Source organism: Echinops telfairi, unplaced genomic scaffold (assembly GCF_000313985.2).
Source record: "Echinops telfairi isolate 266 unplaced genomic scaffold, ASM31398v2 ScPeMD7_8;HRSCAF=38, whole genome shotgun sequence".
Taxonomy (NCBI): domain Eukaryota; kingdom Metazoa; phylum Chordata; class Mammalia; order Afrosoricida; family Tenrecidae; genus Echinops; species Echinops telfairi.
Window position 1 is genome coordinate 65,926 of NW_022103905.1, and position 14,632 is coordinate 80,557.

The window sequence follows — 14,632 nt, forward strand, 5'->3', positions numbered from 1 at the left end:
GTGGTGTCCTACAGGAGAGACCACGGGAGCCACTCCAATCTGAGTGGTGTCCTACAGGAGAGACCACGGGAGCCACTCCGAGTGATGTCCTACAGGAGAGACCACGGGAGCTACTTGGTGGTGCAGATGGCAGCAGACACACACCACAGCTGCCTGTGTCACCACATGGTAGGAGAAAGGCTTGGGGCAGACTCTCCCTCAGAAGGAATCCACAGTTCCCAGATTTTGAACCCCTAGCCTTCAGGACTGTGACAATACGCTTCTGTTCTTGTATTTATTTGCAGGCAACACTAGGAAATGATTAGCGAGATTTTTGGAGCCAGAGATGAGTTTCATGGGACGTATGATTTGTTTTTCGATAGTAGCTAATCCCTACTGACAGCTGATCAGTGACTACGGTGACCCTCTGGGACTTGGATACAGTCTTCCTTCATCATGCCTTTTTTTAAAGTCTTGGCAGCATTAATAGGTTATGCCTTAGGCTGGCTAATCGCAAGATCAGCAGTTCAAATCCCCCAGGAGAAAGATGAGGCTTTCTGCTCTCGCAGAGATTTACAAAACCCCACAAGGGTAGTTCTTCCCTGTTCTATAGGATCACTGAGTTGTGATCAATTCTACGGCAGAGAATTGGATTTGGTTTTTGTTAGCATTGATATGCCTTTATTACACCCATCAGTTGATTTTCCCAACAGTCCTGGCTGTAAAGAAGGGCAAGTATCCTTGTTGTACAGCCGGTCCCCAGGAGTTCCAGTAGAGCCCAGACTGAACATCAGCTCTCCTGACTTATAATCAGTCATCACTAGTGTGGGACATGAAGCTGTAACAGATGTTCCATCTTTGGGTAAAATAATTATTCGAGGGCTCAGTTAAAAACAAAAACAAAACATAGCTAAGGTACCTTAACTAGGGACGGAATACCAGGGGCCTTGGTGTCTCAGGTTTGAGCCCACGTGGCTGGTCACTGGAATCTTGCATGAACAGCCTTGCAAGGGCACAGACTGGCCGGGCGCATGGGAGCTACATTAATGTAAAAAGGTCTCAGGCAGGGCCACTGAATCCGTGTCATTTCACACACACGGACAGATCAATTGCTTTTGAGGTGTAGGGATGGAGCGTGAGCATAGGACTCCAGCCCGCAGGGCAAAGAAGGGTCTCGGCTCCATTTCCCATCCGCAGATGGCACAGGAGCGCAGGTGCCAGGGAGACAGGCTGGCGGCTTGGCGAGATGGGATCAGATTGCAAGATGCCCGGCACCGATCCTACCTCTCTTGTTCATTTGTTTTTCATTTATCCATCCATCCATCCATCCATCCAACCAACTAGCCAGCCAGCCAGCCATCTAGCCATCCACCCCTCCCTCCCAGTCCCACTCCCTCCTCTTCACCATTTCTCGGTCCTTTACTAAGAGCCAGGCCCTCTGTGGGCCTGGGGATTTCAGTAGATGCATGAAAAGCCAGTGCCTTCCCTTGAGGAGCTTGTGCTGTAACGGATGGACAGTTGCTTTTTAGTTACTTTCTATTTCAGAAAATTCTGGCAAAAAAAAGGATACCATGCAACATGAGACAGAAGAATCATTAGAAAGTTCAAAGCCAGGCCACTACCAGGGAAAGGAATCGAACCAATCATGACAGCAGACAAATGAAGCTAAGGAGCTGCTGCCTGAGCACAGGAGCTCCTAGCTTCTCAGTTGCCCAGCAGGGCGCGAGGGGCTGCCCAGCCCTCACAGTCACCTGTTCTCAGATGGAAAGAAGTCTTTCTGCCTACCTCCTCCCCCTCCTTGCCTTGCACAGCAGGGGCCTCAAGACCTAGAGAACAACATCTCCAACAGCAGTTTTGCCAAATAAATGCCAAGACTCCCACCCAAGTGGGGCCACAAATCTATGGGCTCTCGATAAAATCCTTCTGTGTGAACAAATCTATAGGGTGGACCCAAGAAGAGCCATTGCCCTGCCCACCTTTCTGAGATGCTGCCTGAGAGGGAGATGAGAGGGCCATGGCAGGCAGTTAGGAAAAACAAAAACTTTATGCTATTATAAATATCCATGCTTTTAATTTGTACAAAATTGAGAAAAAACAGGTAAGCAAAAGGAAAAAAAAAAACATTTATAATCCCATCATCCAGCAGTAACCTCTGCTAACATTTTTTAATTTGCTAACATTTTTTCATATTCTCTCTCTCTCTCCCTCTCATACACACACACACACACACACACACACACACACACAGAAAGAAGACCACACTGTTTAGCAACCCGGGTTAAAAAAAAAAGCTTATCTTTGTATAATTCTTATACAACCTTTTCTTAATATCTACAGGGTCTGACACTGCCAAACTGGGCCCCTGCTCATGCCCACTGCCCCCACAGCTTGGCATTTTAGGGTGAAGAGTTCAAACTGCAGTCTCCAAGGTGCACTGCCGGGCTGAGGTCTCTGCTGCTATCTGGAAGTGGCGCTGTGAGCGTGAGCAGCAGGGGGCAGCGATGAAAGCTAAGAAGCCCCACGAATCTCTCCAGCGGGGCCTCCGAGAGGCTCTGAAGTAGCAAGCTCAGCACCATCTGCATGGTGCAGACCTGGTTTCTGAGTCTCCAGCCACACTCCATCACCGTCCCCAACAATGCCACCCCCAACATCAGCACCACACAATGCAAATAGCTGAGTCATGCAGGAGGCCTGACAAGGGAAAGCCACACCCCACAGAGGGGCAGGGGTCCTACCCAACAATCCCAGAGTTGCCTTGGGAGACAAGCCTGAGAGGTGCCTGGGTGCACCTATACCTACCCTGCCGCGGCGCTGAGCACACACAGAGCCCCAGTGTATGGCCAAGTGGACGGATGAGGTCGGGCAGCCCACGCTTCCCGGCAGCGGGCAGGGGATTGGCGCCTTGGCGAGTCTCTGGACAACCAGCCAGGGAATTAGCCACCTACTGGCTGAGGCCTCCACAGCCATCCCGTCCCCAAAGGCCTGGAGGAAATAGATCAGCCACTCTCTTCCCAGGGTCCCCATGTACCCAGGGCTGACCAGGAGCACAGGAAGCAAATGGACAGCCTTCCCCCTGCTGCCCCGTGGGAAAGGTCAGGAGTGGGGCTGTGAGCCGGAGATGTCTTCCTCACAAGCTGGGCGAGAGCCCCAGGGGCCGGCTCTCCTCACCCCTGCTCCTTCATTGCCAGGCGGGCTCCGTCTGTGCTTGCCTCTGTGTCTAGTCGGCTCTTCTCCCGTCTCAATAACCACTAGGTTGAAGCCACAGCCTACTCGGGCATGGCCTCCGTCACAACGGAGAAAACCCTGGGATTGCATCCTCAGGAATAAACCCATGGCCACCGACTCATCTCGACCCTGCAGGACAAGGTCCAACTGTCCCACAGGGTTTCTGAAGCTGACAGTCTGTCCAGAAGCAGACTGCCCCATCATCCTCCCGTGGAGTGGCTGTTGAGTTTGAACCGCTGACCTATGGGTTGGCAGCTGAGCATGTTTGCCACTATTCCACCAAGGCTCCTCTCCACAGGTCTCGGGTTAGAATTCTAACACGTTTGGGAGACAGAACTGAATCGACAATACCCATCTTTTATTGGGATGAGCACACACGAGAGAATTTAAAGATCTTTCTCACCAACACATAGAGCCACCAAAACACAAGCCAGGTCTCCTGGAATGATTCCCTCCCAGGAAAGTGGCCAGGTACCTCGGGTCTATTCCCGGACCACGCCCTCCCAGCCTTCCCAGGAGCAGGCAGTTTTCAGGTCAGCCCGAGCACCCAGCCAGGTCACTGGCTCTGCTGCCCTGTGCGGCTGACTCATCAGCTCCAGGCTCCAAATTCTCCGCCGAGGAGGAGGGCCACGGCATGGGTGTCAACAGGAAGGCCCGGCTCTCCTCATTCCACAATAAGAACACATTCCTGCGGTCAATCGGACCCCTCCTCAAAGCGGGTGGGTCAGGCCCAGGCAGCTTTGTCCTCTGACCTGATCCTAGGGCCTCTCTCGGGACTGGGTGTCCTCAGTGCTGCCCTGGGTGGGACAGAACAAAACAGGGCCTGTTCCCCCAGCCCTCGAAACCATCCCTAGGTTTGCACCATGGCTGCAGCCGCGTTGCCGGTCATTCCATCTCATCCAGGGTCTTCCTCTTTCAATCACCTTCGACTTTACCGAGCAGGATGTCCCTTTCCAGGGACGGGTCTCCTGATGACGCAGCCCGTCTGTGGGCCGAGGGCTGGCCAGCTTCGCCTCTGAGGAGCCTTCTTGCTGGCGGTTTGTCCTTCAGGGCAGAGTGGTGTCTCCTTTAGGCAGTTTGTGATCCTTTCAACACTCCTCACCTGCACCCCAATCCAGGTGCATGCGGCGGGCGCACCTAGGTCCTCAAAGGGGCACCCATTTCAGAGCGGCCGTGTACGGTAGATTTACTTCGACACCTGGACTGCAGCTTCCCTGAGTACCATGGATCCCAGCCAGGTGAAGAAGTCCTCGGCAGCTTCAATCTTTTCTGTTGCTCATGCTGTTCCTTATCGGTCTAGGTGAGAGGAATTTGGTGGTCTTCTTCTTCTTTTTCCAAGATCATTTTATTGGGGGCTCTTACAGCTCGTAAGGCAATCCATCCATCCACTGCAGCAAACAGATTTGTACACAGATTGCCACCCTCATTTTCTGAACACTTACTTTCTATTGGAGCCATTGGTATCAGCTCCTCTTTTTAAGAGCTTGGTCTTCCTGACGTTCAGCTGCATCCCCGACTGAAGGCTGCAGGCTGACGAGTTGACATCCACGTGGTGGGAAGCACTGGGTAAAAATGCACATTCGGCTCTTGCTAGTTCCCTGTCTCGACCTGACGCGAGAGTCACCGCTGATGGGTTTGGTCCAGGAGTGAACAGGGGGAGAGACTTCAAGCTGGCCTCCTCGAACTCTCTGTGAGCTGCGAAGTGTGATACACTCACGTCCTAGAAACAGCCCACGTGACGTGGAAAGGAGGGTAGCACAATAGCCACTACCATGCATCCACGACCCACCTGGTGTCCTGAGCAACGGTGGCGAGCCTAAGGATCGGATGGCAGGGAGCCAGACTAGGGCCATGGCTGGTTCTCCCTGGGGCAACCCCTGGTGGGCCCCAGGCAGGCCTTGTTCCCGTCACAAATAGAGTTCCCCCATCCTTAGTCGACTACCTGGGCATCCATCATTTCACATTGACGACCACCACGCAGACCCTCTTGTCCAGCTGTTTGGCCCCTTAACTGTGTATATGTGGCAGTAACCAATGCCGAGGAGTGAGAAGAGAGCAACACTAGCGGTGAAGGTGAAGGGTGTGCGTCACCATGGCTGGGCCATGGTGCTCAGCGACGTGGCAGTTAGGTAATGATGTAGCCATTCCCCACTTTGCGATCGGATAGGGTCGTCCTCCACTTCCCCGTCACAGCGATCTTTGCATAACAACCCCATTGTCTGTCGGAGCCCAGCTATGTTGGTGAGTCAGGAGTGGGTGTCATCGTGACCTTGCATTCCCTGAAGGCATGTCAGAAAAACTCTTGCCCTAAAGTTTGGTTCTGGGTTGCTGGGTCTCACCCAAGAGGATGCTAGGGGGAAACCAATGCAGGACACGGCCCCAGGAGGCCTCGGTGAGCCCTCAAATTAGCCTGCCACCCCGGGAATATACTAATTCATTCTCTGAGGGCGGGGACACCTGCTCTTCTGGAAGAAGAAAAGATGCTTCTGCGTTTATTTCTAAGACAGCCACGAAGTCATTTCTGAGCAGGCAACACATGCCACATGCATTTGCGCTCCACCCGGCTGCAAAATGCAGACACTCGAACATTAAGAGTTGGCCACCCCTATGTTCATGTGTAAACTACACAGTAAATAAAGGTCTACACAACACCAAATTTACTTTAGAGGATAAACAGCGCAGGATCAAAGCCTGCCCCCCTTATGCCCATCAATCTTCCCTCCAAGTCTGGCCTTCTCCTTGCAGCTCCCCCTCCTCGTTGTCCCTCCCACCCCACCCCTCATGCCCCCCAGTGAACTGGCACAAGCACGCAGGCCCAGTCCCCAGGCACACGCTGACTTCTGAGCTGTCTCGCCGAAGCTCATGAGCAGCATGACTGGCGGTCTCCAGGCTGTAGGCAACAGGCAGGGACACTCAGCCTGACCTACCTGGTATGGTCTCACTATTTGACCCCAAATTAGACAGCCAGGCAATTTTTACAGACCCCGCTGCTGGCTTCTCTGGAACCCAGACACATACGGTGCAGGGCATCAATGCTCAGGCTGCAGGGTCTCCTCGCTGAGCAGAGGTCGGGTGTGTCCCCCTGGACCAGCTCTCCCTGTACGAGCAGGGCTGTGTCCCTGCGTGCAGAAGCGATCCATGTGGGGAAACCACAGGGAGTCCGAGAGGGCCAAGGGGTTTCTTGTTCACTGGGCCTGCTTCCCTCACTCAGGCTCTCTGCTGGTGGCTACGGGCTCTTGAGTTTAGGACTGTAGCCTTCAGTTCAGACAGGTCCCTGCCTAGGAGAAAAAGACGCTCAGTCTGGCACTGTCAGGAGGTGGATACACTGGTCAGGCCAGGCAGCTGAACTCAGTCACAGCTAGCCAGGCTCTGAAACCAGGCTCAAGGTGCCCAATGCTGACCTTGAAAGCAAAGTCCTGCGAGCACCAGATGGAGTCCAGCCACGTGCACAGAGCCCCATAGCCTCGGACCGAGCCCTTGCACCTACGGGAGCTTTGCTGTCTGAGCTCACTGTTGGTTGTGGTGGTGGGAGGGGAGGGGGCAGGGCAGTTTCGTTTGGGTTTTGGTTTCAAATGCGAAGATAGCCTTTAGGCAATAATTTCAAGGACTCACTCAGCCTCAATGGCTCCATAAACTCTGGATTCTGTCCTCCCCTCCAAACAAAAGGAAAAGAAATTCCGTCCCACAGTTTATTCCCCGCTCTGATCAGGATTCTTCTACAGACTCTTTGATCAGAATGCTAGGGAATGGTGGCCAGGCACCATCCGGTCCTTCCAGTCTCATGGCAAAAGAGGCAGCTGCTCCCAGAGGCAAGCAGACACACATTCCACCTCCTCCTCGGGTCACATGGCCCCTTGTGTTAAAAAGTCCGGGAGGAAGGCAATGTCTGCTTTAGTCTCGGGAGCTTCTATCCCGGCTCACCATGAGGGATGTGGATTAGTGGCATTCTCCCTGAGCCTAAACCACGGCGTTGCCAGGCCACCCCAGTGGCCAGCTGGACCATGTGGCACTGCGTTTCTACCCCCTCCCCTGTCCCAGGCATACTAACGGGCTCCAGTACCTGCATGGTCTTGACCTCAGGGAAGTCCCCTGCAGAAATCTGGTACTCTCGCTGCAGCTGGATGTAGATTTCAGGTAACCTGCTGATAAGCTCCCTCTTCTTGTTTTCTTTTCCAAATACACTCGGCATCTCCTTTTTCAGGTAACTGATGATGTAGGCGTGTACCTGGAGGGTTAGAAGGCAATAAGGACAGGCTCCAGGGAGAATATGCTTCCACAGCGTCCATTCTAGTCCTTGGGAAGGACCATCTCCCTGTGCTAAGCAAGAGATTGGTGGTTCTAACCCACCCAGCAGCTCTGCAGGGAAAGAGAAAGGTGGTGATAGGTATCTATAAAGATGAGCACCAAGAAACCCTTGGGCACATGGGTCCTACTCTAGAACATGTTCTAGTGTCTCCTCAGCCACAAATTGACACCAGGATCAAATCCACAACACACGTCTACGCCTGACAGTGCAACCGAAATCGGCTAGCTACTCATTGCATATAATAACTACTTGGTAAGTGGCTCCTTTTAAACTGTTGGAAGGGAAGGCTCCTAGCCACGGTATTGGACATTCGACACTCAATCCCTGGTCCACAGCTGTGGTTCCTCTGTGTGAAGTGAGGGGTCTGGGCAGGAGAGATGAGAGTTCTGTGGTTAGCCAGAAGCCCTAAGAGAAAGTCACACTAGAGCTGAGGCTGATGTAAACATTGACCTACCTGGAAATCTGTGCCCCGGGAAGGAGGAGATGAGAATTCCCACAAGCTCTATGGACACAGACATGTCATGCCCAAATATCTTGGCAGGAGGCACCAGTCATTTCTACATGGGACCAGCGAGGACCTACGCTGGGCAGCAGGCACAGGAGTATTACCCCAGGGGTGGCAGTGTGGGGTGGGGGTGTTGGGTGTTCATGCATCCCCCACAGGGAGGGTTCAGTGGGCTCTTGTCACACCCTTCCCAGACATTCCCCTTCTTTTAGTGCTTTTGCATTTCCGAGACATTAAGAAATGTTCTTTTATACAAGTTCTCTTTGTCTCTCTGGATTCTACAGTGATTGAGAAGTCAAGTGCAATAACTCAAATAAGAAAGGATGAAAGACAGGGCGGTGGTTGAAAAAAGCAAAAGGCTACGTAGCTATGGAAAATCCTAGGAAAGAGAGCAGGCCTCTACTATAAATCTTATGGCAGAGGAGAAATGCAATGGAGGAGGTACGCAGAAACGTTCCACAGCTCCGAGGGCAGGTGTAGCTCCCAACCCTCTGCTTAGATAAGCACCCTGAAATAAAGTGCATCAAAGCGAGAGCTGCCATGCTCGGGCCAGGCGATGTGAACTCCCCCTGTCCTTCTCGGAGCTGCAAAGTCTGCCCAGGAGGTTGCTGCTAGGAGTGTAGGTTTGGAGAAGTAATCCTGAGTCTGTCTCTGGGAAACATGTTGCCTTATTTTTTAAGTTACAGCAACTTAAAATGTTTATAAGATTCTCTAAGAGAGCTAGAGAAACCCAGGGTTTGGGAACCCCCACATTCAGAATTACAGCTGGAATGGGTTCCCGGAGCATCAGCTGAATCAGGACTAAGCCGAGTCATTCCTTGCCGCGGGCAGCGAGCGTGTGGGGAAGGGTCCTGTGAAGGATTTGGAGGGGCGGCCCTACTCCATGGGGGAGAAGCGGCTGCTGCCCAGCTGCCCTGATGTCATTTCCTCTGCCCCGGTCTTTCTGGGACCAGGCCTGTGGCCCTGCTCTAGAGCCAGTCCCAAATGAACTCCCACCTGGGCTGGAGTGGATGCCCTCTGGCCCCTCCCCAAACCCACTGTCATCCTGTGGATTCCGACACACATCCACCCTATAAAGAAACCCAAACTCGCTGCCATGTGGTCAATGCTGGCTCACAGCAAGCCCCTGTGGGCTTCCGAGACAGACTCTGCTATGTGAGTAGAAAGCCCAGTCTTTCTCCGTGGAGCTGCTGGGGGTTTCGAACTGCCGACCACGTGCTTACAGCCCAACTCGTAACCACTACAGCACCCGGGCTGCTCACAGAACACCGACAGGGCAGGGAAACAGCGCCATCAGGTTCCCATGGATGGAGGCCTTTACAGAAACAGAGAGCCTCACCTTTTTCCTGCATAGCAGCTGGTAGGCTTGAACTGCTGACCTTTTAGTAACAGCCCAACAACTGCCCCACTGTGCACCACCAGGGGAACTTCCTTGTCACCTAGCAGAGACATCTGGTACCTCAGAGCCGACAGGTCTCAGCCCAGGGAAGGCTCTGGGCCGGCCCTCCATCTGGATTGTCGCCCTCTTCCTGGTGGCCAGGAGCACCTGCTCCCTCTTCTTATACCTTGTAGCGTCTACTGGTTGGTGACCATGGCTGCTGGACAATGAGACACCCTCGGACAAACAGGCCACCATTGCCCAGGCACCTCTGATGGGCAAATGTCATGCTAGGTGCCAACCTTGTCCCCTCTCTACCCGCCCAGCATGACCTGAATCATGACCTTCGGGTGACCTGCCCCTGCTGATGGCAGTTCTCAGCCTCAGCGTCCACTTGCAGGAAGTCCCAGTGGCCCATTCTGGGAGGGTCTCCTGCCTGCTGCGCTGTCTCTGTGGAGCTACCCCCTCCTGCCCGAAGACCATATCCCAGGGCCAATCTCCACGCGTGATCTCCGCCTTTGCAAAGCCTATCAAGTGACAAGGTAACTTCTCAGTCATAGAATCATGGAGCATTGGACCTGGAAGGGACCTCACATGGTTTCTTCAAGGCCACGCAGCCAGTCAGGTGTGGTGAAGTCGGCACTAGTCTTCTACCGCTCATCCTGTCCCCGCAGAACGAATGGCTTCCCATGGGTGAGGGGGGGTGGGGGAGGGATTAAGCACCTGACTGTAGCTGGGGACAAGCCAGGAACAAGGCCCCTGGTGGCACAACAGTTAAAGCGCTCAGCTGCCTAATGAGAGGGCTGCAGTTCCAACCCAGGAGGAGGAAGAATGATGTGGCGGTCTGCTTCTATCCATGACAAGTGTGGAACTCCTGTGTGGCAGTGGGACGCCACCCTTCGGGGTTGTTGAGTCCAAGAGGAACAGACCTGGTAGCAGTACGCTTTGGAGACAGGTTGAAGGGCAATATGGGGAACTTGGGTCCTACGTGTTTAACTCACAAGTTTAATTCACCGATTCCTGGAGGCTTTGGAGCCCTCTCAGTTTGGTCTGTGCAGCCATCCCTGGGGATGATTGGGAAAGCCCCATAGGCAACAACTGGGGTGAATCGAAGGAATCAAAATGGCAGTTTTTCTCTGGGCTGGTGAATAGAAAAGAAGTCCCCGGCCCATTGTTTCAACATAGACAGATACATATACAGTCCACATGCATGCATGCATGTGTGTACACACACACACACACACACACGGACACACATGTCTCACTGTGCCGAGCACCACATGTTTATAGGACCCTAGACAGGGCAATCCCAGCCAGTGCCTGGGGGGCAGTAGGCAGCAGCACCCATTTGCAAGCATCACACAACGTGCACGGGGACCTGTCTTTGTAGGTCCAGCTGGAAACCGGCAGGGAACATTTCAAGTGGGGGACCAGCCCATTTTATGATGACATCACCGACTCAGAGAACTGAATGGTGGACCTATGGTGAGAATGCAAGCCTGTGAGAGGCAGTGGGGTGGGGAGGGGGGCGGGCACTGATTCACCAGGCTGTGCAGGAGTTTGCTCTTCTGTGCAGAGCAAAGTTAGTGCTGACAGTGGTGGCTGATGCTCAGCAGTCTTCAAGGGGGACTTAGGGGGCCCACCCAGACATGTGAGGTCGACCTTCAACGAGACAAGACTTCCATTTATGGGCTCAAGCAGCTTAGGACTGCCAGCAGAGCTATTTTTAAAAACCCACAGAGGACTAGGCATTCAAGGGTGATATACTCATGACCCTTTCCAGAGTGGCTCTCACACACCTTAGCCAGAATCCAGCTGGTTAACTGCAAAAAGGCCACAGCACCCACAGGAGGAACCCAGCTCGAGCCAGGCTCTGTACCCCACACGGATCTAGGAGGAGACTATGCTCTGAAGACAAAACCAGTTTCTGCAGAACCATCGTGAACTCCCTCAAATACTGACCTCGCCTTTTCCTTCTGGCTTCCAGTTGTTCCTTCTGCAAACTGCAACTCTCGCCGCTGCGCACAGACCCCCTGGTGGGTGTGGTCCTGTTCGTGGCCGTGTGCTCTTAAAGCACGAGGCCTGCTCTGTACTTCCGCTCACTCACTGCACAAAAATGCCACTGCTGGGGATTCCTGCGAGCCGGTTCCCTTCATTTTGCTATTTCAATCAGAGCGAAACTGAACCACCTTTTCCAAGTCCGTTTTTCCCCCCTCTTCTTTTTCTGGATTTCCCAAAATAACTAACTCTAAAGAGTTATACATTGTACCGTGGCTTGGCTAGCATTGTGGACAGAGAACAGCCCTCAAAGGATGTCTATGGAGATCACGCAACGCGCTTGCTCTCTGAGGCTAACCAGAAACCAACTCTAAAGGCTTCCTGTTCTTGAAATACAGAGTGGGTGAAAGAGAGACAGACAGACCGACACACACACACACACACACACACACACACACACACACACACACACACGAGTTTCTGTGGATATGTCTCTTCTCTACCCAATTCAATGTAATCCACTTTGGAGCAGAGTGGTCACGTGACTGTCCCCTGGCCCTAGGAGTCTTCCCCAACCCGGTTCTGAGTCTATTCTGAAATGCCCGGGCTGCTAACCAGATGAAAGATGCCTCCCTTTCTGGGCTTCCAGACCCTTGGGTGTGAAATGAGGCCTGACCAACCAGAAGCCTCGTGCACACGGGGCAGCTCCTGGGATGTGGGTGGGAGGCTCCCGGCAAGGGCGGTGCACACAAGGAAGATGGGCGCCGGGGAGATGAAATGAATATTCCACAGCACAAGGGCGTTTTCATGGACCAGGCACGTCCCAAAGACATGCACTCAGGGGGCCCCTGGTCCCTGCAAGCAAAAGCCCAGCTGGTGTAGTGCGAGGTCAGCAGCTTGTGGCTGGGGCCTTTGTGCTGAGTTCTGCTTCTGGTTTGCTGGGGACATTTCCTGTCCTCCCTTCTGGGCACAGATCTGCTCACAGGCACCCGGGCACCGAGAGGCTCAGACTGGAAACATCGTCCTTCCAACACGTGCCTTTATGTAAAGGAATGAGCCAGGGCCTGTTCTTAGGAAGAAGCAAACATGAGTGTGTACCCGCCCCCCTGCCCAATAAATTAGCTCAGCAGCAAGTCTGATGGCTTCCCTCTATCCTCCACATGGGCTCTCCATGGGTCTCGGAGTCTGAGCGCAGTAGCTGTGCAATAACCGGCAGTGGTGAAGTTCTACGGCGCTCGGCACCATGAGTGGGTTTTCTGCCTCCGATGTGTTCAGATGACTGGACACAGCAGTGTATTGAGTCACTGGGACCCTCGGGAGTAACTGGCAAACAAAGGCCATCCGCAGGCTCCGAACAACAGTGGCAAAGGTTTCTGACATCTGCAGAGGCCGTGACCTCGTTCAGCAGTTCTGTTGTGTGCAGCGGTGTTGGGTGTCTGCACCAGCGGAGGGCTGCCCTCATCCGTACAGGCTGAGACGTGGCGCACCACACACCAGGGGCTCACGGGACAGGCAAAAACCAGGCTTCCTGCCACCACGAGGGAGGCCCAGGGCAAGTGTGAGGGTGAAATCAAGTTGGGAGAGGCTGCGGAGAGGTGCCTTCGCACGGGGGATCAAACCAGTTTGCACAGCTGCCTTGGGGAGCTGGGACAAAAGGGTCGGTTTGGCTAGGAAGGAGCCTGCGCCAGGAGGATAGAGAGCATTGACCCCCCCACGGGTCAGCCAACAGGGGAGAGGTGTGTGTGGGCACACTGGGGTATGTGCTCAGTAGAGGCACACAGGTAGCCCAGGTCGTCTAACAGGACAGAGGTGGCTAAAGGAGACATGCTGTTCCACGTGTGATGGCACAGAGGAGGAGGAGGTGATGCAAGGCTCACCACTGCTCCTCTGTTGCCCTCACTGATACCTGTCACTCAGCTGTCTCCCTCCCTCAGAGCATCTGCAGCACCATGCCCAGCCCACAACCAGCACACAGCTCACTAACAAGGGGGCTTGGTGGGCACCACCCTCCTCCACCAGCCTGTGGACTCTAGTCCTGACCCAGGCCAGCTGGGTCCATGTGGATTGCAGAGGCAAAGTTGTGTTAGAACTCCAGATAGGTGACCTGTTCGGCCCAAGGTCAGGCCAGAAACCACTGACTGTGAAGCAAAATGAACTTGGAAGGAGTATGGATCCCTGACCGCCAGAAGATGGAGAGGGCAGGTGTGCTTCCTGACTCAGGGACCAGTGGACGGGAAGCTGGCTTGTCTTAGCCGAAGTGATGGGGCCCAAAGTCAGACCTATGTTGAGCAAGGAGGCCTGCTCTCCAGTCCTGGCCCTGTCACTAGTGGGCTAGGTGGCCCTGGGGAAATCACCATCTGACCTTGTCCTAAAAGTAGGGAGTCAGGACAGACCTCGGGTTCTAGAACAGCCTAAGAACTTTACAGAGACACTGTGCATGTATATGCGTACACACACACACACCACTCCCCCACCCCTGCAGGAGCTCCGGGCAGGGTACATATGATGATCAGCTGGGTTTGGGCTTCCCTGGACAAGACAGGCTCAGGGCACTTCTAGCATTAGAAAACAGTGACTTTTAAAGAACGGTATTCTCTCTTCGAGGAGTCTCGGGCTTTCCTGCTTGAGGAACCTGGGTCATGGATTCCACCACCTGAAGGCGGTTGGCAGAATACCACCTAGCCCCTTAGGCTCAACTCAGGGGAGGGGAGCCAGGGGCCTGATGTGCACAGTCACAGACTGCAACCCAGGGCTGGTGGCGTGGGGGTGAGGTGGGAGACATCTATCCCAAACCAGCATACACCAAGGGTTAGACTGGGCCAGTTTTCCTCCCAGGCTCCTCTGGGGCCAGGCTGTAGCATCAGGAAGAACCACAATGATTTCGGGCAACACCAGGTGCCCCTGTGCCCCACCTGTGCCAGCTGCTTAGGGTGAGCTTAGAGTGCCTCAGGGTCCATCCCCCTAACTCAGTAAGCGCTTCCACGAGCAAATGCACTGTCCTTCCTGTGTGCCAGGGCTCCGCGGACGGACCCTGTGGTCCGGAATCCGCACCAGCATCCCTGTTGGCCCCACTTGCTGGGTTAGGAAGCAGGTTTTAGCTGGGAGCTGGGGCTTAAGCAGGGCTCCCTGATCTTGAGGGGACAGGGGCGCTTCAGTGATAGAATTCTCGCCTTCCACTTGGGAGACCTTGGTTTGATTCATGGCTAGGGCACCTCACAGCCAGCCGCCCCCGCCTCCCCCC

The 14,632-nt window shown here is 54.0% G+C and overlaps 1 protein-coding gene across 1 annotated transcript in view; it reads right to left on the reverse strand.

The window, feature by feature from the left end:
• The window catches only part of EHD4 (EH domain containing 4), a 90,129-nt gene that overhangs the window by 4,229 nt on the left and 71,268 nt on the right, over positions 1–14,632 (reverse strand). Inside the window, exon 5 of the mRNA XM_004709367.2 lies at positions 7,265–7,429. Coding sequence (XP_004709424.1) covers positions 7,265–7,429 — 165 coding nt within the window. The remainder of the gene's footprint in view (positions 1–7,264; positions 7,430–14,632) is intronic.